Genomic DNA, 25,520 nt, shown 5'->3' with positions numbered 1-25,520 from the left:
CCAGACAATCAACTGTTAAACTAACCTGGATGCCTACCCTCTGCCACGCATCAATGAAATGATTAATTAGATAGTACAATACAAAGTGTACTCCACTATCGACCTCAAAGCATCTTACCACCAAATCCCCATTTTAAAAAAAGGAACGACCCTATACTGCCTTTGAGGCTGATGGGGTGGATACGGGGGGCTTATACCAGTTTAAAAGTCACTAATGGAGTGTCAGTGTTTCAGAGGGAGATGGAGAAGATTGTTCGAACGTATGAGTTACAGGGTATGTTTCCCTATCTGGATAATGTCACTATCTGTGGGAAAACACAGACTGAGCATGACAACAACTTAAAGAAATTTTTAGCAATAGCTAAGGAACTCAACCTTACACTTACAAGGACAAATGTGTTTTCAACGTGACAGAGCTACCCATTCTGGGCTACATTGTCCGAAAGGGCGAAATCCGCCCCGATCCGGAAAGAATGGCTCCCCTTTAGAAGTTACCAGCCCCCAGACTCAGCAAAAGCCCTTAAAAGGTATATGGGATTCTTTTCCTTCTACTTCAAATGGGTACCTGACTACGCTACAAAAGCACACCCTCTGTTTGACACTAAATCTTTTCCTCTCTCTTCAATGGCCTTGAAGGCTTTTGAGAGAATTAAAGCTGATATTGCCAAAGCTGCATTCTCGTCCATGAACGAGGATGACCCTTTCCAAGTGGAAACTGATGCCTCAGATTGTGCTTTGGCAGGAACCTTTAATCAAAAGGGCAGACCGGAGGCATTCTTTTCCCGCACATTACACGTACCTGAACTAAAACATCCTGCCATTGAAAAAGAAATCCAGGCTAACATTTAAAGCTGTTCGCTACTGGAGACACTTTCTAGCTGGCAAAAAATTTACCCTGGTCACTGATCAGAAATATGTAGCCTTCATGTTCAGTACTAAACACAAAAATAAAATAAAAAACGATACGATGGCATGCTGGTGAATAGAACTCTCAACTTACAATTATGAGATCCAGTACAGACCTGGCAGATTAAATGATCCCCCTGATGCATTGTCACGAGCTGCTTCCGGTGCTCAGCTTGAGGGGCTGAAAGAGATCCATAGCAGACTGTGCCACCCAGGAGTCATGAGATTCTTCCACTACATAAAGGCTAACGCTACAGTCTGGAAGACTGTTAACCTTGTGTTAAAGACACATGGTTACTTTGTTACCCAGTGGCAGGAGGTGCTGCCTGAGGCGCTACATTCTATTTGGTCTTTATTTGGTACTGCAACAAATCAAACACCTCATGAATGTATGTTTGTTTTCCTCAGAAATCAGGAACTGTGATGGGCTGGCCAGCCTGTTTATCTGAGCCTGGAATCGTGCGGCATACTAACCCAGTTATGCTCATGTTAAATTCCCAGACGGGAGCAGTGACACTGTGTCCCTAGGGATCTGGCCCCGCCTGGTTCACACCCCTACTCAGTGATCCTGAGAGGTTGGACTCATTCCCTAGTAAGCATTCAGATAGCCATGCTGAGGCTCCACCTGCCTCACGCTGGTGATTCTGGAGTGAGTCCAGAAGTCCAACCTTCCCACACTACAGATCCGGTGCCTGTATCAGTTCCCAAGGTTACAAAGCAATCTGTTCCAGTTAAAAAATCAACTAGAATTCGTAAACAATCTGAGAGGCTGCAGTATTCATAAAACATCTCATTATATTTTGATTGTTCTGCTAGATACTGGTGTGTTTTGGCTTTCAGAGAATCCTCAATGCCAAATATGATATCCATATATTACTTCTTTTAGTTTTACCTAGCAGCTGTCCTTTTGATTTTAACCCTTCTTTTGCTGGGGGAGACTGTGGTGAATCACTGCTAAGCTGCCTGTCTCCCTCTGGCGATCCTTGCTGTGCATTATCTCTACTGTTAAAGACACTCCGCTTGGATATAACTGTATATGCACCCATTGTCTTTCATTATTGTACCATAAGTTTGTGGATTCTCATGTAGATAGGGTGGTGAAGAAGGCTTTTTGTATGCTGGCCTTTATAAATCAAAGCATAGAATATAGGAGCTGGGAGGTGTTGAGACTGTTCAAGACATTGGTGAGGCCAAGTTTGGAATATTGTTTGCAGTTCTGGTCCCCAAATTATAGGAAGGATATCAATAAGGTAGAGAGGGTGGAGAGAAGATTTACTAAAATGTTGCCTGGATTGCAGTATCTGGAATACAAGGAAAGACTGAGTAGACTGGGTCTTTATTCACTGGAGCGTAGAAGGTTGAGGGGGGTTGTGATAGAAGTATATAAAATTATGAGGGGGATAGATTTGAGGGTAGGTGAGATTGGAAAGAGGGGGCATAAGTCAAGGGTTAGGGGAAAAACTTTAGAAGTAACATAAGAGGAAACTTCTTCACTCAGAGAATGGTGACTGAGTGGAATGACCTTCCGGAAGAGGTGGTTGCAGCAGGGTCAATTTTGTCATTTAGGAGAAGGTTGGATGAGTGCATGGATGTAAGGGGATTGAAGGGTTATGGACAAGGAATAGGTAGGCGGGACTAGTGGCGTTCACTTAAATCGGAGCGGACTAGAGGAGCCGAGATGGCCTGTTTCCGTACTGTAATTGTTGTTATTTGGTCCTTCATGGTAGGCTGATCTAGAATGTACAGATGTATGGGATCCATGGTAAAATCATAATGGATTTGGAATTGGCTGGTCAATAGAAGATAGGGTCATGGTGGAAGGATGTTCATTTGGCTAGAGGCCTGTGACTAGTGGTCCACAGGATTGGTATTGGGACTCCTGATAGTTATGTACATAAATGGCTTGGATTTTTTAAAAATAAAGTAAATGGGTGGGTTAGTAAGTTAGCAGATGACACCAAGATTGGACAGAATAGATGACTATCAAAGAATATAGCAGGATATATATCAGTTACAGATATGAGCAGAGAATGGCAGAAAAATGGCTTTAATCCAAACAAATATGAGGTGTCATACATTGGGAGGTCATATATAAGGGGAATGCCTGCAGTTCAAAGACAGGGCTCCTCAGCATTGGTGTGCAGAGGGATCTGGATATTCAGGTCCTTAGATCCTTGAAAGTTGCAATGTAAGTAGGTAAAGTGATAAAGGAGGAGTATGGTATGCTTGTCTCCATTGAACGGGCCATTGAGTATATAAGTTTGGAAATTACTTTGCAACCATCTAAAGTTTTAGTTAGGCTGCACTTGGAGTATTGTATGTAGTTCTAGTCGCCCCATTATAGGAAGGATGTGGAGGCTTTTGAAGAGATTTTCTGGATGTTGCCTTGACTAGAGGTACCAGCTATGGCGAGAGGTTGGATAAACTAGGATTATTTACTCTGGAGCAGAGCATGCTGAGGAATGACCTGATAGAACTTTATAAAAATATAAGGGGCATTGACAGGGTAAACAACTAGACACCTTTTTTTCCCCCAGGGTAAAAGTGCCATATACTGGAGGAGAAGCATTTAAGATGAGAGAGGAAAGCTTAAAGGAGTTGTATGGGGCAAGTATTTTTTCCACAGAAATTCGTAGGTGCCTGGAAGGGGCTGCCAGGTATGTTAGTGGTAGCAGAAACAGTTTAGGTAGTCACTTGAATATGCAAGGAATAGAGGGATATGTTTCATGTGCAAGCAACAGGGTTTTAGTTTAACTTGGGCATCCTATTCAGCACTAACATGTGGGTGGAAGGGCCTGTTGCTCTGATGTACTGAACTATGTTTGATCTTACTAAACTACAGGGTAATGCAGTAGAAATTGTGGGTAATAATTGATACATATATTAAAAGATTTGATTCAGAAAGTATCAGATTCAAACTTGGATTATTTCTGTGTGGTAATAGCTGTTATTGGATAAGATTACTAAATTTGACTTTGGACAACTTTGGCATTTGTCAATTTTTATTTTATAAAACTTTAGACTCCTAAATGATACAACTACAGATGTCTATCTTTTTATACAAGGTGATGACCTTGGATCATCTGATACTGAGGAGGAGACCCTGGAGGGTGATAAATGCAAGAAAAAATTAGAAGCAGAAAGTCAGTAAGTACAGTTTTATTTTTTTAGTCTTCAATATAAAACAGTATACTGACCATTTTCTGTGAAAGGAGCATCTAGAAATTTAATTCAAAGAAATTGATTGAAATTAATTTACGATCAACACAAGTATTGATCTTTAATTCATGCAGAAAATATGGTCATACTTGGCAAGGCCAACATTTAATGTTTCTTTGTAATTATTTTTGAGAAATGGCTTTCTCGGGCTGCTGTAATCCTTAGCATGAAGGTCCTTGCACACATCTTTTTGCAAGGAAGCACCAGGATTTTGAATAAATGATAACATTATTAAATCATGACAGTTATTTCCCATGACCCTTTCCCTTTTCTGGCAATAGGATCATGGTTGATGAAATGTTGGCAAGTTACTGTTACTTTACATTTAATATACTTTATAAGATGAATATTTAGAAGGATTGCTTTATATCAGCTGGTATTAAACTTCTTGACTGCTATGGGAGCTACCTCCATTCATGTCAGTGAAGTGTATTCCATCACATCACTGACATGCTTTGCAGTTGGTGAAAATACTTTTGGAAATCAATAAGCACATCACCTTCTGTGGAATATCCAGTCTCTGAATTTCTGTGGCAACTACAGTATTTGTCGCTGTTCCATTCAAGGATCGGATCAACTGTGATCTTCAGCATGTAAGTGAGGGATATAAGTTGGGAAGCTTAGATTCTTTCTTAATAGTTTTGCCTGGCCCTTTGATCGCAAAAGTGTAACTTGTCATTTATCAATGTAGCCAGAATGCTGACCAGGTCATGTTATATGCAGGCATGGATTTATGAAGTAATTGTAATTTGTTGGGCTGAGGACATTACATCGAGAAAGTCCTCTGATATTTTAAAGCTAAAGTGATGTCCTCCAACAAAAAAAAACATGTAACCTAGTTTCACTGTTGGAGATTTTACCCTTTGTCATTGACTTCTGCTGAATTAAAGCTCTTGGATGCCACATCAGTTATGTTAGGCATTCAATATCAAAGGCCTCATCGTTTGCCCATGTTTAACGCAAGTTTGTAATGGTTTTATGGTTGAGAAGAGTTCAAATTACATGTCAATGAGAAGATGCTTGTTAAGTAAGTGCCAATCAAAAGTACTCAGCAACATGATCTCCCGCTATCTCTTTTCCCCCTTGCTCTCACTCCCTCCCAGTTTTTCAGTAGATTCTTGTATTGCAACTAATTTGAACCAGCCTGATGAAGTATGTCAATTTATGCCAACAGCATGACCTTGTAGTAGTTAGACATTTTCCTAATCACTTGGAGTTAATCTTGCAATTTGGTGCATGTCAGGAGGAGGCCACTTAGTTGGCACTTCCTATAGAAGACACAGTTTTCAATCATTGTGACTGAGGATTTTCATAGAACCATCTCCTCCCATTTATTTTCCACCAGCTTGCACAACTGTCAGCGTGGTTGGGGGGGTGGGGGGTGTAGTTCTTTGAATTGATTTGTTGACTCAGAGGGACTTACTGTCTGGGTATGTTGTAATCAGAGTTAAATGTGCATATAGTTTCATGGTTGGCACTTCATTTATATGTATGCATACTGCAAACCCATTTGTACTCATCACTGAACTAGGATCGATTCTGTGATAGACTACAAAGATATGTTTTTGGGAGATAAATTGGGGAAAGATTGTTAGAGTAGATTACATACAAACACTTTAAAACAGATCTTATTTGAAATATTGGAGCTCTGCTAATGCTAGACATATCGGCTCCACAGCTTTTGCAAGAGCTTTGGAGAGTGCCCAAGAGACTTCACTAATGGATTGTTGTTTACAAAGGGAATAGATGAAAGATCTTGTTGGAGCCACAGATTGCCTGGAGTTGTTCTAAGAGGGTCATGTGGTTTGGCAAGCAGAGAGAGTCAAACAGGCTTTCTCTCAGTGTGAGAGAGAGAGAGACACACACACAGAGATCACTTCTACAGTGCCACAGCCAGCAACACCAGCTGGGACTGGAACAGGACAAGCTGGCAAGCTTGTGGAAAACTCCATTTGGAAGACGGGTTCTTGTTTCAGCCTGGTCAAAGCCCTTGTGGTACATACAAGAGGAGAGGACTGGCTGTCTAATGTTTCACTTGGAATAAGAGAAACAAAAAGGAACCCTGTGGTGACCTGAAAGAAAGAGGTTATCATCTGGAGAACACTGAAGGGGACAAGTTTTGTCAGCAAGACACTGGAGTGGCTGATTAAAAAGGAATCAGTTGTGGATGACCTGGAACAACAAATCTCTCTCTAAACTGACAAGAACCTTCCTGAGTGGTAACTATTTACCATTCAAGCACCAAAGCCTGGTGAACTTTATAAATGTTAAATTCTGTGCACAGTATAAGAATAGCCTGCAACCAGTGAACTTAGAGGAATGAGTAGTGAGATTGGACTGTGAACCAAAGAACCTTTCTGAACTTAAACAAACACACACATTACATATAAGTACGCTTAGAATTAGAAGGGGGTTAAGTTAGGTTAAGTACTTCAATAGTGATATGTTAAAGTTTGATTCTATTTTCATGTTTAAAGATAATTAAAAGCAACATTTGTTTGTAAACATTTGTCTTGGTGAATATCTATTGCTGTTGGGTTTTGGGGTCCTCTGGGCTCGTTACAATTCCTTGAGTTTAAAAATTACAGTGGAAGGATGTTCTCTTCTGATGGTCTTGAGTCAAGGATGCCTTATTTAAACAGTCTTATCTTTTCTGAATCAATCTATACATTATGATGGAGAATCTATTCTGGCATATCAGAATCAGTCATGAAATTTGGTGTTTTGCGGCAGCATCAAAGTGTAAACATTCATATTATAACCATCTTAAGACATTATATATATATAAAAAACAATAATAGTACATGAAGAGTAAGGCAGTGGCTTTGCTTCATTGATTATTCGGGAATCTGATGGCAATGGGGAAGAAGCTGTCCTTGTGCTGCTGAGTGCTTGTCTTTAGGTTCCTGTACCTTTTCCCTGATGGTAGCAGAGTGAAGAGGGCATGGCCTGGGCAGTAGGGGGTCTTTGAGGATAGAGACTGCTTTTTTAAGACACAACCTCATGTAGATATCCTCAATGGAGTGAAGTCTTGGTGCCTGTGGAATTTATTCTTGTCCTGAGAGTTGGTGCCTCCATACCAGGCAGTGATGCAACCAGACAGAATGCTCTCCACGGTACACCTGCAGAAGTTTATGAGAGTCTTCAGTGATGTATCGAACCTCCACAGACACCTCACAAAGTATAGACACTGGCGAGACTTCTTTGTGATTGCATCAACACGGATATCTTGATTCTTAGGAATTTGAAGTTCTTGATCCTCTTCACTCCTGAGCCCTCAGTGAGGACTGGGTTGTGTTCCCCTTATTTCTTCCTGAAGTCCACAATCATCTCCTTGGTTTTGCTGACACTGAGCACAAGGTTGTTGTCATTACACCATTCAATGAGCTGATCTATCTCTTTCCTGTACACTTCCTCATTGGCATTTTTGATTCTCCCAATAACTGTGATGTCATCGGCAAACTTGATGATGGCGTTAGAATTGTGCCTGGCCACATAATCGTGGGTGTATAAAGAGTAGAACAATGGGCTAAGCACACATCCTTGGGTATGCCTGAGTTGATGATCAGTAAGGAGGAGACTTTGTTTCCATTTCATACTGATGGTTGTCTTCCAATGAGAAAGTCAAGGATCAAGTTGCAGAATAAGGTACAGAGGCCTAGAGTTTGTTGCTTCTTGATCAGCATTGAGGGAATAATGGTATTGAAGGCTGAGCTGTAGTCGATGAAGAGCAGCGGGATAGTGGTAGTTGATGAGGCAGCCCACGCTACTCTTCTTGGGTATCGGGATGATTGATGCCCTTTTGAAGCTGGTGGGAACCTCTGACTGCCACAGTGAGAGGTTGAAAATATCCATGAAAACGCCAGTTAGTTGGTTGGCTCAGATTTTCAGTATCCTGCAAGGTATGCAGTCAGGATCTGCAAGGGTTCACCCTCTTGAATGATGTCTGATGTCATCCTCAGAGACAGATATCACAATGTCCACCGCCTTTTCAGGGATTCTAGTAGGGATTGTTTGGTTCTTCTCAAAGCAGGCATAGAAGGTGTTCAGCTGATCGGGTAGTGAAGCATCACAACCTTTGCTTTGTAGGCTATAATGGCCTATAATCCCTGCCATAACTGGCATGTCTCCGTCTCTAGCTTCCTCCAGAATTGCCACTTGCTTCGGAGATGTCCTTCTGCAGGTCATACCTGGACTTCTTGTAAAGATCTCAATCTCCAACCTTAATCACATTTGTTCTCGCCCTCAGCAGGTTGTGGATTCTCTGATTCATCCAGCGCTTCTGTTTGGGGAACACCCAGTATTTGCACGTGGGCACACACTCATCCACGCAGGGCTTGATGAAGTTGGTGACACCTGTTGCATATTCATTCATGTCTATGGATGAGTTCTTGAATATGTTTCAGCCCATCAATTCTAAGCAGTCCTGCAGACGCATCCCTGCCTCCCTTGATCACACCTTCGACATCTTCGCCGCTGGTGCTGTAGTCTTCAGTCCCTGCTTGTATGCTGGGAGTAGAAGTACAGTTGGGTGATCAAACTTGCTGAAGTGTGGTCATGGTATGCATTTTTCATGATGGTATAGCAGTGGTTGAGTGTGTTGGTTCCCCTCGTCTCGCACATGACGTGTTAGTGGTTGTTTGTCAGACTTCTTCAGGTTGACCTGTTTGAAGTCTCCCACAGTGATCCAGATGATACTTTGTCTTCATAAGAAATGAAGATGATTTGAAAAGTCTCACATCACTGATTAAATGGTTTTGTTCATAATAAATTTTCAGACTTGTTCATAATAAACTTTCAGGCTTGTTTATAATAAACTTTCAGATTTGCACAGTTAAACAATGTTAAAATTCTTGGATGGTGAGATTTGTTTGTAAAATTCTTGTTCATAGCAACTATTCCATGAACAACAAAGAATTACATATTGACACAAAGAGTACAAAATTGCACTTGGTCATTTCTTTGACAAGTGGTAAAATGCAGCTAATTGAGAGATTAAATCTGAACAATGTGATATCTCCATAGCACAATTATTCCTGATGATTACACCTGGAAGAGATGCATCCAGCTGCAGGTCTTAGAAGACTGAATAAGGGACCTGGAGCAGGATGAACTGCAGATCATTCAGGAGGCAGAGGTAATGTTAGAGAGGATCTTCAGGGGACGGTCACTACCAAATGACAGGAGGCAGGTAGCTGGATGAGGGAAGAGGACAAGGCAGACAGTGCAGAGCACCCCTGTTGCCGTTCCACTCAACAATAAGTATACTGTTTTTGAAACTGTTGGGAGGGATGATCTACCAGGGACAAGTTGTGATGGTCACATTTCTGGCGCAAAGGCTGGTTCATCAGCTCAGAAAGGGGGGGGGGGGGGGGGGGGGAAGAGAAGAAGAGAGATATGATGATTGGGAACTCATTGGTTAGGCTAGTAGATAGGAGGTTCTGTCAATGAGATCCAGGCTCCAGAATGGTACGTTGCCTCTCAGGTGCTGATTGAGTTCACAGCATTCTGGAGTGAGAGGGTGAGTAGACATGTTGTGGTCCATGGGGACATAGATAGAAGTAGTGATGAGGTCCTGAAGAGGGAATATAGGGTGTTAGGAAATATCAAGGGTAAAAAAAACCATATTAGCAGTTATATACATGCCCCTAAACCACACATGTCAAACTCTGGCCCGCAATATAATTATATTTGGCCCGCAAGATCATATTAAATATATATTAGAGTTGGCCCGCTGGCCGCCGCGCCAGTATAGCTCATGCACACTGAAGGTGAAAATGAAGACGCCGGAGGTGTGGAGGGATCTCAGAGTCCCGAATCCCGAGGATCGGAGCGCCGCACTCAGCCCGCCCGGCTCCCGGACACACAGACGCGGCTGGAGTTGGGGACCATCCTCGCTGGGTCTGCGCTTCAGCGGCGACGCCGGACCGAACGTCTCGTTGGCGATGCCTTCCCCCTCGCTCCGTGCGCAGCGGACCCTGCCTCCCGCTCCTTTTGTTGGAGACGAGCCCGGCGCTGTGAGATCACAGTTTAATCCCTCTCCAACCACGGGAGGGGGGTGGGAGCAACGCGCTCTTCTCAGCCAATTCCTCCACCGCCCCGGATGCCGGCGTTTAAACGGGGGGTTCGGGTGCCTTCGTCAGGCGATCGACCTGTTGGTCCAAGACAAGGGGAGAGCGTACAAACTCCACACAGACAGCACCTGAACTCGGGTGAACATGGAGCTGCGACCCCAAATTCCACATCAGGACTGTGTGTAAGATTGGGAGCAGTGAGATGGAAGCTTATTTTGTTCCTGTGATTTAAGTCTTTTTTGGGGTGGGGTGGGGGGGGGGGGGTCCTTCTCTGACCACTTGCCTAACAATTAACCTAATCAGATGTGGAGTTACCACAATACAACAGTTCTCAACCTTTTTCTTTCCACTCGCGTCCCTGTGCCATTGGTGCTCTGTGATTAGTAAGGGATTGCTTAAGGTGGTCTGTGGGTGGGAAGAAAAAGTTTGAAGACCACTGCTTTAATCATCCCTCATTGACTCGTCATGTGCACGGTTTCAGAACGCTAAAGGAAATGGGCCAGACAATTTTCTCAAGCAAAATATTTCAGTAACAATTGGGTCTAGAGCAGTGATTCTCACCCTTTCCTTCCCACTCACATCCCACCTTAAGCAATCCCTTACTAATTACAGAGTTCCGATGGCATAGGGCACAGATGTCAAACTCTGGCCCGCGGGCCAAATTTGGCCTGCAAGATCATTTCAAAAATGTATTAGAGGTGGCCCACTGGCCGCCGCGCCAGTATAGCACATGCACAGTAATACAACAAATCCTAGAATGCATTGGCGTCAGCCTGCTAATCGCCCCCACCTCCTCTGTTTACGTTGCATGGTCTCACCGTGGACTCTGGTTTTGGGGCCTGGCCGGTGTCAGGGGAAGCCAAGGCCGCTTCCCAGCGCCCGGAACCGGAGGCCTCGGGCCTGACCTCGCCAGGACCATTGCCCACTCCCCCTCCCTGCCGCAGGCCGACCCGTGACTCATGGTGACGGGGCCGCTGATCCGCCGAGATGCCGCCCTGCAGCGAGAGCCGATGCCCCTGCACTGTCGTTGTCCAACCCGATCGCCCGCAAACCCCGCCCTCCCGCACACAGGCCTGAGTAAGGATTATGAACTTTAATCTCAGGATAAAACGATCTTCCAATAATTTCATGTCACAGTGATAAATATATTCCTGGTTAAAAATGGTCCTGCACCTGGATACAAGCTCATTAGGCATAAAACTTGAAAAGTGTGTAAATCAAAGGATATCTATACCAATGGAAAAAGGGCATGGCAAATAACCCTGCTAGAGTTCGTGCCCACAATCAGTCACCCATTTGATTGTTTCAGGAATCATGTTATTCTCCCACATTCTCAATAGCCCTCAGATTTTACTATTCGACAGCACACTAGCAACATTTGACAAATCCTCTATAGAGAAATATTATTTAATGAATATTTTATTTCTCATTTGTTAATGCTTCTGGAAAGAGTTTATCCAAAACTATTATTAAACATTTATTTTAATAAGAAAAAGTTTAACATTACATATGTTGAAAGAAGAGAAAACATGCAGATGTTGTTGAAAATTTTCAATAAAGATTTAGTTCGGCCCTCGACTTAGTCCAAGTTTTTAATTTTGGCCCTCTGTGAATTTGAGTTTGACACCCCTGCCCTAAACAGTAGCCAGGAAATGAACTATGAGCTACAGCAGGAAATACAGAGAGCATGCCACAACGATAATATCAAAATAATTATGGGGAATTTTAACATGGCAGGGGATTGGAAAAGACAGGAAAATACTGGAAGCCAGGAGAGAGAGTTTGTAGAAAACCTAAGAAATAGCTTTTTTGAACAACTTGTTGAGAAGCCCACCAGCAGATCTTCAGTTCTGGATTGGGTCATGTGCAATGAAACCGAGGTCATTAGGGAGTTAAAGGTCATAGAAACTCTAGGAAGCAGCGATCATAACATGGTTGAATTTAATATAAAATTTGAGAAGGAAAAAAAAATTATTGGATGTATCAATTTTTCAGTGGAAATCCTGTATACTAACTCATCCCCTTCCTTTTTTCAACCCACTACCATGGTATCGTCAGCAAATTTTTAACTCTTAGCCTCTCATTTCTTTTTCTTCTAACTTTCTTTCTTCATGTCATTTCTACCTTCCTCTTTCTCTCAGGGGAGTGGGCGAGTAGGGAGAGGCATCATATATAAGTAAACTACTGGATGACATTGACATGATCTGGAACAACCAATGATGTGTTCTCCTGTGTAATAATGAAAAATCAAAATAAAATATATTTTTTAAAAGTGTGCTGGAACCTCTGGTACAGCAGGCTACATGCTGCTGTAGTTAGCCAGGATTTTCTTGTCACAGGCCTAGTTAAAGTCACCGACCAAGATTTGTAGTGCCGTCTCTTGTTTACTGACCACATCGTGCAGCTCTGATAGTGCCTGCATCAGGAGGAATGTTAACTCCAGTGAGAATCACTGATGAGAACTCTCAGGGTAGATAGAATGGTTGCACTTAATCAAGATCAGCTCTAAGGCAGTAGAGCAGAAGGTCGACATAATTCCAATGTCCGTGCACCACCCAGTATTAATGAAAAAAACACATACTGTCTCCTTTCCCTTTTCCAGAATCCAAGTTCCATTCCAGTCTATGGATGGTGAAACCATGTGGTCCAATAGCAGTGTCTGGTGTGTTCTCTGTTAGCCAGGTCTTGGTGCAGCAAAAAACTGAGATTTGTTTTTCTTGTCTCTGGTAGAGTAGCCTTGCCATCATGTCATTGACTTTATTCTTCAGTGACTGGACATTTGCCAATAATATGGATGGTGGGGGAGGTGTCAGTCTTGTTTGAATCCAAGCCCTCACTCCATCTTTCTGACCTCGACCTTGGTGGTGGCCTGTGCATTTAAGGCCTCTGCCTTGCAGCAGTTCTGTTTCTGAAGCAGCAGTTACCCAGGAGGTTTGAAGATATTTAACTGTGTTCAGCAGCTGTTCAGTGTTTAAAAAAACCACCTGCAGCTGATTGTAAGAATAGCAACTGGGAACGTGTATTTTATAGGTTAATGTAATGGGTATTTCAGCGGTTTTGTGGCTGGGGTTCTGCAGCCAACAGAAAGTTGCTGTTTGTCACAAAGCCATTTTGTATAGATATATGGGAATAAATAGGATACCTGTATATAATTGATTCATTATGTAATCGACATTTATTATGCATGCTTATTATGTTAAACAATAAAAATATATAAAAAAGAAAAGACAGGATGTAGACTTGGGCAGGGAAGTGGCAGATGGAGTTCAATCCAGATAAGTGTGAGGTGATACAATTTGGAAGGCCAAACCAGATGGCTGAGTACAGGGTGTGGATGAACTAAGGGACCTTGGGATCCAGATCCATACATCCCTCAAGGTCACTGCATATATTGATAGTATAGTTAAGAAGGCTTAATTAATAGGGGGATTGAGTTCAAGAAGAGAGAGGTCATGTTGCAAATCTATAAATTTCTGGTGAGACCACACCTAGAGTATTGTGTTAAGTTTTGATCACCTCATTGTAGGAAAGATTTAGAAACTATGGAAATGGTGCAGAGGAGATTTACCAGGATGTTACCTGGATTGGAAAATAAGTCTTATGAGGCAAAGGTTAGCAGAGCTGGGACTTTTCTCTTTGGAGCATAAAAGGATGAGAGGGGACTTAATTGAGGTCTACAAGGTTATGAGAAGCAGAGATAGGGTGAACAGCCAGTGCCTGTTTCCCAGGTCAGGAATAGCAAACACCAGAGGACATGTGTTCAAAGTGAAGGGAGGGAAGGTTAGGGGAGACTTCAGGGGTGTTTTTTTACACAGAGAGCTGTGGGTGCCTGGAATACCTTGCCAAAGGTGGTGGTGGAAGCTGAAACATTAGGACTATTTAAGAGACTCCTAGATAGGCACATGAATAGAAGAATAATAGAGCGTTATGAGGTATGAAGGGCTTAGTACTTTTTTTTAAAGGAATATATGGGTCGTCACAACATGGAGGGCCAAAGGGTCTGTGCTATGCTGAGGTGTTTTATGTTCAAAGCCTTAAGAAGTTAATTTTGTAAGAAAAAGTGAAATTTACGTTGTTTTGTTTGTTTCATCTGTAGACCTATTGAGCTCATAAATCACTGTAATTTGAAAATCCTAATTCAGCTTTCATCAGGTTCTTCTCAAATTGATCTAGATGTTATAATAGACATTAAAATTTTGTTCATCTGCACACACAAAACTGTAAAAAAGACTGCTTCTATATATGCAATGCCTTTCCAATAACATTGTAAGGCTCATTACAAGAGCATTATCAAACAAGAAAAAATACTAAGAATTAGCTTGAAACCCCATCATGCAAAAAAAGTGTTTTATTTCTGGATGAAGACTTGTATGTTTAGAAATTGATTGAGCATTCTTTGTGTGATTCATCTTGGCACACCTGACATTTGTAGACTTAATAACATTTTGGGTTATGCACAGGTCTACTCTGTCAGCAGAAAACAGGGGTTAAGTGTGTGATCTATAATCTTCACAGTAAAACCTGGAATATATTCTTCAGATGTTGGAAATGAGACAATATTTTAAAGGATGCTGTGTTGCTTTAATATCTTACACATGGCTAGTCTTTGTTTTCATTAGTGACTATAATGTAAAATTGTTCAAGGTTCCTTTTTTTGTCACTTAATAATACATTAAAAATGTAATATACATGATGCACTTTAACTTATGTCTGACGTAAGGCTTTGCCTGGTTCCCCTAACAATAGATTCAAGATTCAAAATTTAATTTATTGTTGTCATAAAAATTGTGTCAAATTGCCATTTGTCTAACATAAGGCAAGTAGATTTGCCATCAACAGAAATTGCCTGAAATGCCTCTTACAGTTAGAAACGAGAAGCAAAAGAGAGTAACCCCAGAGTAACTGAACATCTATGCATTCACCTTCAGTGCTCTCACAGTCTCTGCAGCTACACATACTTCAGCCCAAACCACTGGCAACCTGAGCTTCAGATCCGAACCTCCAACACAATTAGGAACCTTTCAGCACCATCGGCACCCTCTTCCATCCAGAGCCGTTGGTAGTTGGTCTGGGCAGTAAGAGGACTGCTATGTCTCTGCTCTCCATGGGTCCACACCAGCGGACCACCAAGTGAATCAAGATCAAACTTTGGAGATTATGCCAAGAATTTAAAATGCATCTTAACACATGAATACATTACTTTTAAATCATTCAAATCAATCATTTCAAAAATATTGTTCCATTGGAGAGCTTGTAGAGCACAGAGACTATTCTGGATTGCAACAAAGTTATTAGATAATGTTATATTCAATTGATACTATTCCGAGCAAAAGTCATTGGAGATTGATTCATCTTAAGGTGGTTAGATGTCAGATTTATTGTCAAAGTACACACATGACATCACATACAATCTTGAGATTCCTTTTTCCTGCAGGTGCAGCAGAATTGGTAGTGCAAAAAAAACTGTGCACAGTGTAAAACATAAACAAACAAAAATTGTAAACAGATAGCGAATGTAAACAAACTGACTGCAATACAGAGAGAACAAAAAGAAAATCAATAAAGTGTACAATAGTCCTTAAATGAGTCTCTGAGTTTGTCATTGAGGAGTCTGATGGTAGAGGGGTAACAGCGGTTTCTGAACCTGGTGGTGCGATTCATGTGGTACCTATACCTCTTTCCTGATGCCGTGTGCTTGGTGTTGAGGGTCTTTGATGATTGCTACTGCTCACCGACGGCAGCATTCCCTGTAGATGTACTCAATAGTGGGAAGGGTTTGCCTGTGATGTCCTGGGCTGTGTCCACTACCTTTTTTTAATTTTTAAAAATTTTTCACACTATGAACCCTATTGACCAAATTACACATAAACCTTTCCCTCTTGAATATACACATTGTCATTTTCTCCCCTTTTCCCCCCTCCCTTCCCTCCCTCCTTCCCACCCCGCTCCCCACCCACTCAACGTTCAACATACATGATGCATTAAACCCATTAAACAATGTCATCACATATTGAAAATAAACAAGAAAATTGTGTCATCTACTTTTACACACTGGGTCAGTTCACTTCGTCTTCTTCTCATTCTGTCATTTTAGGCGGTGGAGGTCCGTGGTAGAACTTCTCTGTTGTGTTCCATGTACGGTTCCCAAATTTGTTCGAATACTGTGATGTGTCCACTTCCTTTTTGAGGACTTTACACTCAGCGTATACAGAGCCGTTGTCATACCCACACTCCTGTTCGGCTCCGAATCATGGGTCCTCTACCGGCACCACCTACGGCTCCTAGAACGCTTCCACCAGCGTTGTCACCGCTCCATCCTCAACATCCATTGAAGCGCTTACATCCCTAACGTCGAAGTACTCGAGATGGCAGAGGTCGACAGCATCGAGTCCACGCTGCTGAAGATCCAGCTGCGCTGGATGGGTCACGTCTCCAGAATGGAGGACCATCGCCTTCCCAAGATCGTGTTATATGGCGAGCTCTCCACTGGCCACCGTGACAGAGGTGCACCAAAGAAAAGGTACAAGGACTGCCTAAAGAAATCTCTTGGTGCCTGCCACATTGACCACCGCCAGTGGGCTGATAACGCCTCAAACCGTGCATCTTGGCGCCTCACAGTTTGACGGGCAGCAACCTCCTTTGAAGAAGACCGCAGAGCCCACCTCACTGACAAAAGGCAAAGGAGGAAAAACCCAACACCCAACCCCAACCCACCAATTTTCCCCTGCAACCGCTGCAATCGTGTCTGCCTGTCCCGCATCGGACTTGTCAGCCACAAACGAGCCTGCAGCTGACGTGGACTTTTTACCCCCTCCATAAATCTTCGTCCGCGAAGCCAAGCCAAAGAAAAAAAACTCAGGGGTATTGGTGTTTCCATACCAGACAGTGATGTCAGCACACTTCCACCACACCATGCAGAAATTTGCCAGGGTTTCTGAAGTCCTATCAAACTTCCACAAACTCCTGAGGAAGTAGAGGTCCTGAAGTGCTTTCTTCACAATACTATTGGTGTGTTGTGTCAATTAAAGATCCTCTGAGATTGTGAGTCCCAAGGACCTCCACCTCTGATCCCCCAGTGATCCCTGTATTATATACCTTTGACTTTCCAGAAGTCAATAATCAGCTCCTTAGTTTTGGTAACAGTGAGTGCAAGGTTGTTGTTGGTGCACCATTCTGCCAAGATTTCAATCTCCGTCCTGTGTGCTGACTCCTCCCCTTCCTTTGTACAACCCACTGGAAAATGTGTAGATGGTGTTATTGTTGTACCGAGCCACACAGTTGTAGGTGTAAATTGAGTAGAGCAGGGGGTTAAAACAATATAGTTGAAGCTGATCAAAAATATTTTTAAAGACAAAAATTAAATGGATAAATTTTGAATGGATTATCATGTAGATAAAAAGTAATCAGTATTACATTTCAACTGAATAACATGCTTTGTAGTTGGCTATGATTGAAGGATTGGGTGTTGCAACATGAATGAACTTCAGTTGTGTGATGTAGTCTACTTTAAAACCATAAATAGCCAATCTAATTGATGGCAATAAAGAATTATGATGGTAGAGTACTTTTCCAAAGTGGATATGTATTGATTAGCTGCATTTTCCGGATAGTTGATCTGCAACCCAGTTTAAGCAGTAGAATACTTGTTTCGGCTGTCGCTAATCCCAACACCTCTTTACTGCTGTCATAGAACCTGTGCAGGCACCCAAGGTCCCTAAGACGTCCCCACCACCATCTCGGTACCTGCCCAGGAGCGCGAGATTCCGGTTGGATCCCAACCCAGTAGCATCAGCATAATACTTGTAAAGTATTAGTGGTTAAAACAACCACAAAGAACAAAGGGAGGTTTTTCAAGCACTAAATAAAGTTTGGTTCGTAACTTGAGTACACCTGAGTACGTAAGAGGTCTGTTGGATTCAAAATGACACTAACAATTTCAATAAATGAGACCTCCGTTAGATTCAAAATGGCGCTAACAACTTGTTACATCGTGTCGCTGCCAGAAATTTTCATGGTTAACTGCTAATTTTGATAAAGTGGCTTTTAGATAATCAGAAATACATTGTATAATGTTGTATGAAGGTGCAGTCAAGAAGCCAAAATAATGGGTACATACTTCGGGTTTGTGACTCCAACATTGACAACATGAGGAGGTTGTAGCAGGGTTATCAAACCATAACTGACTGTACGTCAACCCTATGGTTTAGTAACAGTGATACCTCCCTTCCTAATAGGTTGAATACCTTTTACCTATGATTTGATGAGGATAAACCAAAGAAAGCCTCAACTCCCACTGAAGAACAGGCACCCTCCATAGCCACCACTGAGGAAAGGAGGATCCTATTCAGGGTGAACTCACACACAGTAGCAAGATCAGACAACATACCCGATTGGCTGCTGAAGGACTGTGTGACCAAGGTGACGGAAGTCCTAATGGACATATTCAATCTCTCATTGCAGTAGTCCATTGTCCTCGCATGATTCAAGGCAGCCGTCCAAAAGAGCGACGGTAACTGGATTAAATGATTTCTCCCCAGTGGCAATGACTTCAACGATTATTAAGTACTTTGAATGATTGGTAATGGAATCACAATTCCAGCGCTATTGGACCCGTTCCAGTTTTCCAGTCCACAGATAGCCTTGACCCTCCACTCTGTCCTGTCCATCCTGACCCACTTAGAGAATGATGCCTCATATGCAAGACTATTGTTCATTGACTTCACCTCGGCTTTCAACATGATAACACCTCAGAGGCTGATGGATAAACTGTCCACACTGGGACTCAACACCCTTCTCTGCAACTGGATTCTGTACTTCTTAATCAAAAGACTACAGTCAGTTTGCATTGGTAGCAAAACCTCAAATCCCATCACCCTGAGCCCTGGCGCACCTTAGGACTGTGTGCTTAAGGTGCTGACTCACGACTGGACTGCCAGATTCAGTTATTTCAGAATCATTAAGTTTGCGGATGATGCAATAGTAATTGGCCTCGTCGGCAACAATAATGTTAGCTTACAGAGAGGAGGTTGGGCAGCTCATAAAATGTTGAAGAATAACTGTCTAAATCTCAACATGGACAAAACCAAGCGGATGAATGTGAACTTCAGGAGGAAGGTTGTTGACCATTCTCCATTCTGCCATGGACAGAGTGGAGAGCACAAAGTTTCTCGGTTTGCATGTGCTGGCCCACAACACCACCTCATTAGTCAGGAAGTTGCAGCAGTGCCTAGATTTCTAGGATGCTGAGAAGGGCAAGGCTGCCAGCCCCCATCTTGACATTGTTTTACAGGAGTACCGTTGAGATTGTCCTGTCTGCGTGCTTCATTGCGTGGTATGGTTGCTGCAAAGCATCAGACCAGAAATCAATAGAGGATTATCAAAATGGCTGAGCAGATCAGTGGGGTCTTCCTGAGCAGTAGCAATGGGTTATAGGATACTGTTTTGTTAGATTGTGTATGTGCAGTCATAAGATACTGAACAAACTTAAATGCATGGCACAAATAAATGGAAGCTGTAATATTTTAAACTTCAGCAGTATTGCGATCCATCAGGTTACAAAGCACAGCAAAACAATGTATATGAAGTGGCATTTCATAAAGCCAGAGATTAACAAGGAAGCAAAATGCAATAAATTCAATTTTTTATGTTGCTTGTTTTTATTCGGAACAGAGTTATTTGTTCATTAAGATTAATGAACTTTGGGTCCTAAAAAAATTTGATTTTTTTTTGTTCTCTCTATATCTACTACCAACAAGTACGTACTCAGGTCCCGGTTTTCAGAGACTATCAACAAGCGCATATCCTCCATGTCCTTGTTTTCCAGGACCTGTTTTATACCCACCTTCCAGCTGGTACATACTGGTGTTCATACTGTAGTTTACCCATGGACCCAGTCTAGAGTATGAGTTATGAAAATTTTAAAATGGCCAGTCCAAAGGGTTAAACCCAAGTTTATACAATTCAGAGTTACATGGTAGTAGTGAAAGATGAAATATTTCTTTATTAGCGATTATTGACTGAAAATAACTAAAACATTACATTATGTGCTGTACATTGAAAGAGCCAGATATTTTAGGTATAATAAATAGTTCAAAAAGTTTAAAAATACTATCTTACTTTCTTTTTGTAGCACATACTCAAGATCAAATTATTTTTTTATCAGATCCTGTTTATATTTTATGAAAAAATAGCCTACATAAAATCTGTGTACAGATCAAATTAAGTTGATATCCAAAAAGATGCTGCATTATATAGCTCTGCATTGAATAACCAAGTTGGTCAATTTTACTAAAATTCAATAAAACTCAAAAATTTTTGGAAATTATTTGAAGATTTACATCAACTGTTGTAAGCATTATTAAGCTTATTTTAATAAATAATATTTGGTGCCTCATACTTTTGAGATGGTGTAAAGGAATCGGATTTTCCCTCCTAATTTTCAATGCAATTGAAAGATGTAAATCAGTTTATTTGTTACTTAGCTAGCCTGGGGGAGAGGTGGGATTTGGAAGTAATGTCAGCTAAAGGCAGTCAACATACAATAAAGATGGCATTATTCAGCAGTACCTGACTGATGAACTGCAAAATCCACTCTTTATTTACACATTTCAGATCTCTTGGCCATTCCCAATCTCTTGCCTGTGGGCCTGTGCACCACCCCTGCCCCTTCTTCCACCATTTTATTCAGATGCTTGCATGTTTTTGCTCATTACCTTGAAGAAGGGCACAAGATCCAAAACTCTGGTTGTGTGTCATTATCTTTGCTGCATAAAGAACACCAAGTGACTTTCTCCAGCACTTTTATGTAAATGGTTCTCCTCGTAATAGTCTACCTTGTAAATGCGCTGATACCAAAAATAAATCAATTCTAGAAAATGAATCCTGTCATGAAGAATAAAAAGAAAAATCTTCTTTTTGGGGTTAGCTTTTCTCCAAATATCTACCAAATTTAAATCTTTCATTAACACATTAATTTGTGTTGCCATCTTTGATTTCCTTATATTCTTTGGATTTCTATCCAATAAGGGAACATACATAGGAAGTAGGAACAGGAGTAGGCCAAAAATGGCCCATCGAGCCTGCTCCGCCATTCAATACGATCATGGCTGATCTAATTTATGACCTAACTCCACCTACCTGCCTTCTCCCCATATCCCCTAATTCCTCTATCATGTAAAAATTTATCTAACCGAATTTTAAATATGTTTAATGAGGCAGCCTCAACCACTTCCCTGGTTAGAGAATTCCAAACATTCACTACTCTCTGGGAAAAACTATTTTTCCTCATCTCTGTCCTAAATCTACTCCCCCGAATCTTGAGACTGTGTCCTCTCGTTTTAGTTTCCCCGGCCAGCTCAAAAAACTTTCCTACGTCTATCCTATCCATACCCTTCATAATCCTATATGTTTCTATAAGATCTCCTCTCATTCTTCTGAACTTGAGCGAATACAATCCTAGATGATTTAATCTTTCATCATAAGTCAACCCCTTCATCCCAGGGATCAACCTAGTAAACCTCCTCTGGACCGTCTCCAAAGCCAGTATATCCTTCCTCAAATATGGAGACCAGAACTGGACACAGTACTCTACCTTATACAGTTGCAACATTACCTCCCTACTCCTGAATTCAATTCCTCTAGCGATGAAGGCCAACATTCCATTTGCCTTCTTAATAACCTGCTGCACCTGCAACCTAACTTTTTGCGATTCATGCACAAGCACTCCCAAGTCCCTCTGCACAACAGCATGTTGTAGTTTCTCACCCTTTAAATAATATTCAGCTCTTTTATTTTTCTTGCCAAAGTGGATAACCTCATACTTACTAACATTGTACTCCATCTGCCAGACCTTTGCCCACTCATCCAGCTTAACTATATCCCTCTGCAGACTCTCCACATCCTCATTACAATTTGCTCTTCCACTCAATTTGGTGTCATCCGCAAACTTGGCTACATCACATTTTGTCCCCTCCTCCAAGTCATCAATGTAAATGATGAACAGTTGTGGGCCTAACACTTACCACTCTCTGCCAACCTGAAAAACTCCCATTTATCCACACTCTCTGCCTCCTGTCAGACAACCAATTTTCAATCCAGGCTAATATACTTCCCCGGACTCCACTTTCCTGTAACTTACTGATTAGTCTCTTGTGCGGCACCTTATCAAACGCTTTCTGGAAATCCAAATATACAACATCAACCTGTTCCCCTCTATCCACCGCACCATTTATATCCTCAAAGAATGCTAACAAGTTTGTCAAACAAGATCTTCCCTTTCTGAAACCATGCTGCATCTGCCTGATTGAACCCTTACATTCCAAAAGTTTCACTATTTCATCTTTAATGACGGCTTCAGGCAAAGGGTCGAGAACACAATTAAAATCACCACCAATGAAAACATTTTCATTAGTTTGAGTTAACAATAAAAAAGCTTCTGAGATAAACTGCTCATCATCTATATTAGGGGAATAAAGATTCAACAAAGTCCACGATTCAGCAAAAAATTTACAATTCACTCTTAACACCCTACCAGCATACCCCTCTGAAGATGTGTAAATGCTTCCCAAAATGAATCCCAGTAATAGAGACCTTCAACCCCTACTCCTCTCCCCACCCCTCCCACAACAAACATCTTTTTTTTAAACCAGGTTATGAAGTCATTCATCCAAGCACCAAATAGGCAGCATAGCATGTTGGATCTTAGAACTTAGAATAGCAAAGGAACAAGCCATTCAGCCCATAATATCTGTGTTGAATGGTGCAAATTAAACTAAATCTTTTGACCTGCACTTCTCAAAATACCTCCATATCTTGCATATTCATATGTTTATCTAAAATCCTGAATATTAAATGCTACTTTTATATGCTCTTCCACCACTACTCCAGACAGTGCTTTCGTGGCACCTACCACTCTCTATGAAAAAAAAACTTAAACTTCCTTCTCACCCTCATCTTTAATGCATGCAGTTTTATTTCTTGAGTCTTATTTTTGGAGGATAAGTTTATTTAATCTGGAAATGCTGCTTGTGGCAGAGGACATTGCTTTTTTCAAAATTATTGAAAAAAATCATTTTATTTTATTTACAGTGCAGCAGAAGCCAATTCCAGCCATTTAAATCCGTATTGCCTAAGTGCTCCCAAATTAGCCTATAATCTCATATGTTTTAGATGGTGGAAGGAATCCGCCACACCACAGAAAACCCACAGAGACATAGGGAGGGGTGGGGAGAGGAGTAGGGGTTGAAGGTCTCTATTACTGGGATTCATTTTGGGAACCATTTACACATACAAACTCCTTTCAGACAGCACTGGATTTGAACCCTGGTCGCTAGAACTGGAATAGTGTCACCCTGACTATGCCATCCATACAGTTTCTTATTAAAACTGGTATAAAATTAAAGGTTGTCAGAAGATTTTTATTCTTTCAAGCAGTGAGCATAGCAGGTTAAGCCAGCATTTAGTTGCCTATCCTAATTGCCTGGGTGGTGGTGAGTTGCCTTCAATCTGCTACAGTCCTCTAGATGAGGGTATACCCACAATACTGTTAGGTAGAGAATTCTAAGATTTTGACTCAACAACAATGAAGGAACAGCTATATATTTCTAAGACAGGATTGTGTGTGTTGGAGGGCAACTTGCAAGTGGTGATGTTCTCATGTTTTTGCTTTCTCTGACCAATTGAAGCAACATTTCACTTGTGAATCTGCATCTTCTATTTGGGCACCCTCCAAATGGATGTCATTAACATCAACTTTTCCATTTTCCATTGAACAACCCCATCATCTTTTACTCCCGTTGCCTTTCCCTCCATCTCTTCCCCCTCCCTCCTTCCTTTTCCCTTTCTCTCACTTCATAGAGCCGGAATCAATTCTCATCTCTCCTCTTATAGCCAATTAACACCTTTTGTTGGTCTTGTCTCCTCTCCTGGCCAGTTTTCGGTCTTTATTCTTATGCTTTTTTATTCTTTGCTCAATCCTTCAAGAAGGGCTCAGGCCTGAAATATTGGTAATATATCCTTATGGATGCTGTGAGACCGGCTGAGTTTCTCCATCATTTTCTTTGTGTTTTTACTACAATTACAGAGTCTATAGATTTTTCTAATTCACGTAGGTTTAGAAAGTGCTATCTAATGAGCCTCAAGACTTGACTGTCTTTGTAATTGCTGAAGTGCATCCTGTAAATGCATCTACCTCCTGCTATTGTGCATTGGTGGTGGTGTGATTGGTTGTAGATGTGGTACATATCAAATGGGCGAATGGTCTTGAATGTTGTTGAAGCTGAACTCATCCAGACAAGTGGAGACTATTCCATCACTTTCATATCCTCAGCCTTGCAGATGATTGCAGGCTTTGGGGAGTAGGAAGTCAGTCAGTCACTCTGATTCCTAGCCTCTGACCCACACATGCAGTCACTTTGTGTATATGGCTACTTAAATTCAGTTTCTGGTCAGTGAAAACCCCTGATATATTAACAGTCAGGGATCCAGTGACGGTAATACCATTTAGGTATTGGGGGGGTGATAGCTGGATTTTCTCTTATTGAATATTGCCATTGCCTGGCATATGCATGGCATGAATGATGCTACTATCAGTCCAGCATTGTTGTTGTTCATGTCTTGCTACCTTTGGATTGCTTTATTTTCTATATGTCAACAATGGTGCTGGACAATATGCAATCATCATCGAACATCTCTACTTCTGACCTTGCAATTGAAAAATAGTCATGGTTGCACACTACCATAATAAACTCCTGCAGAGATATCTTTTTAAAAAATTTTAAAAATAAATTTAGGCATGCAGCGTGGTAACAGGTCATTCAAAACCCAATTAACCTACAACCTCTGGTACGTTTTGAATGGTGACAAGAAGGTGGAGCCCCCAGGGAAGACCCACGCAGACACAGGGAGAACATACAAACCCCGCTCCTGATTGCTAACGCTGTGACAGCATTGCGCTAACGGCTATGCTAATTGTGCCAGATGGTAGCCAATCATCTTGTGACTGAGATGATTGACTACCACCTATTCTATCATAACGTGCTTCCTCTGTGCTTGGTTGTTTCCACCCAACATCCCCTTCCCTCCCTGATTCCCACTTCAATTTAGTTAGGACTGCTTAATGACATACTTGCTCAAATGTTGTGTTGATGTCAAGGGCAGTTTCTCTCACTTTAATGCTGGAGTTCAATTCTTTGGTCCATATTTGGACCAAAGCTATTGAGATCAGGAGTTGAGTGACTGGTGGGAACCCAAACTGAGCTTTGATGTGCAGGCTTTTGCTAAGCAAGTGCCACTTGACAGCACCATCAATGATGATTGAAAGTA

General features: G+C 41.7%; 1 protein-coding gene across 3 annotated transcripts in view; it reads left to right on the top strand.

Moving 5' to 3' along the window:
- Positions 1-25,520, top strand: part of LOC138758364 (caspase activity and apoptosis inhibitor 1) — a 60,334-nt gene that overhangs the window by 8,530 nt on the left and 26,284 nt on the right. For all 3 annotated transcript variants that reach the window (XM_069927193.1, XM_069927199.1, XM_069927183.1), the window contains exon 4: positions 3,972-4,053. In XM_069927193.1, the coding sequence (XP_069783294.1) occupies positions 3,972-4,053 (82 nt within the window). The remainder of the gene's footprint in view (positions 1-3,971; positions 4,054-25,520) is intronic.

The sequence above is a fragment of the Narcine bancroftii genome, chromosome 1, assembly GCF_036971445.1.
Source record: "Narcine bancroftii isolate sNarBan1 chromosome 1, sNarBan1.hap1, whole genome shotgun sequence".
NCBI classification, from domain to species: Eukaryota; Metazoa; Chordata; class Chondrichthyes; order Torpediniformes; family Narcinidae; genus Narcine; species Narcine bancroftii.
This window is presented reverse-complemented; position numbering and strand designations above follow the sequence as displayed.